The sequence below is a fragment of the Theobroma umbraticum genome, unplaced genomic scaffold (assembly GCF_002168275.2).
Source record: "Theobroma umbraticum cultivar Fairchild unplaced genomic scaffold, ASM216827v3 scaffold_67.0, whole genome shotgun sequence".
NCBI lineage: Eukaryota > Viridiplantae > Streptophyta > Magnoliopsida > Malvales > Malvaceae > Theobroma > Theobroma umbraticum.
The window spans coordinates 4,900,713-4,901,715 of NW_018397262.1; the positions used below are offsets into that span (position 1 = coordinate 4,900,713).

A 1,003-nucleotide genomic window follows, 5' to 3' on the forward strand; every position below is an offset into this window, starting at 1 on the left:
TGGTGGCATCCTTCCTCCTGAATTAGGAGCATTCTGCATGGCAGGAGACATCTCCCTGTTCTGATAGGGCTGCTGCATATTCTCCCTTCTTCTTTCATAGTTTCTCGATCTATCATAATTGCGAGGTCTATCATTACGGCGGTTCCTTTCATTTGCTCTAGCATTGTTCCTTACCCATTCCTCATGATACTTCGGATCATATGGAACTGCTTGCCCATTGATGAAAGGTTCTCCTGAAAATTGATAATTTATTAGAAGTGCTAATAAATATTGATTTATTAAAGCAGTAGGGCATGCCAATTATCATTTGTTTCAATTTGCAAAAAAATTTTGGACTCCACTCAGTATTCACAATAACTAGATATTGTTAATTAACAAGTTTTCAGATATTTGCAAGTCACAGTTAAACTCGTCAAAAATTAAAAGGGATATAGAACAAGCTCAAATGGTATTAGAAAAATGTATATCCACCTCCATAATCCTTATTCTTCACATCCAAGTAGGAATCAGGAAGAACCCACCGAACTCCTTCAAGTTCTGCATGCAAAATAAACTTTATGAGAACATCCATAAAAACATTAAAAGAGACAAGAAAATTTGAGAACTTAAGAGGACATGCACCTTTGATCTTATATGAGACCTCTTCAGACACAAGAGCTCCAAATGCATAGTAGTGCCTGGTAGAAACTGAATATATCTTCATTCTTGCTTCCTCCTCACTGTGTACAAGATATACATAAACAAATCATATACAAAGTAATGTACGTATTTCCAATTCCAAATATCATTCTCCTAGGGATGAATAAAAAACAAATATCTGTAGAAAATCATTGCTAAAAATAATGAAATCCCAATGTTGAGATGATATAAGTTTAAACCACCATACTTCTAAAATGGCCCTCTTGCAGCAATTAATAATCTAACAGGCTACAGTTCATACATAACAGAGATAAGAGCCCTTGTAAAATAAGCATCATATTTTAAAAGAAAGCACCACAACTAC

At 34.8% G+C, this 1,003-nt stretch overlaps 1 protein-coding gene across 1 annotated transcript; it reads right to left on the reverse strand.

Annotated features, from left to right (window-relative positions):
- LOC110419715 (multiple organellar RNA editing factor 8, chloroplastic/mitochondrial-like) lies at nucleotides 1-761 on the reverse strand (the record flags this gene model as incomplete). The annotated part of the gene is made up of 3 exons (XM_021432805.2): nucleotides 622-761; nucleotides 472-537; nucleotides 1-233 (listed from the first exon to the last, which is right to left on the reverse strand). Coding segments are annotated over exons 1-3 (381 nt in total), but the record flags the coding sequence as incomplete, so codon positions are not given.
- Nucleotides 762-1,003: the final 242 nt, after the last annotated feature.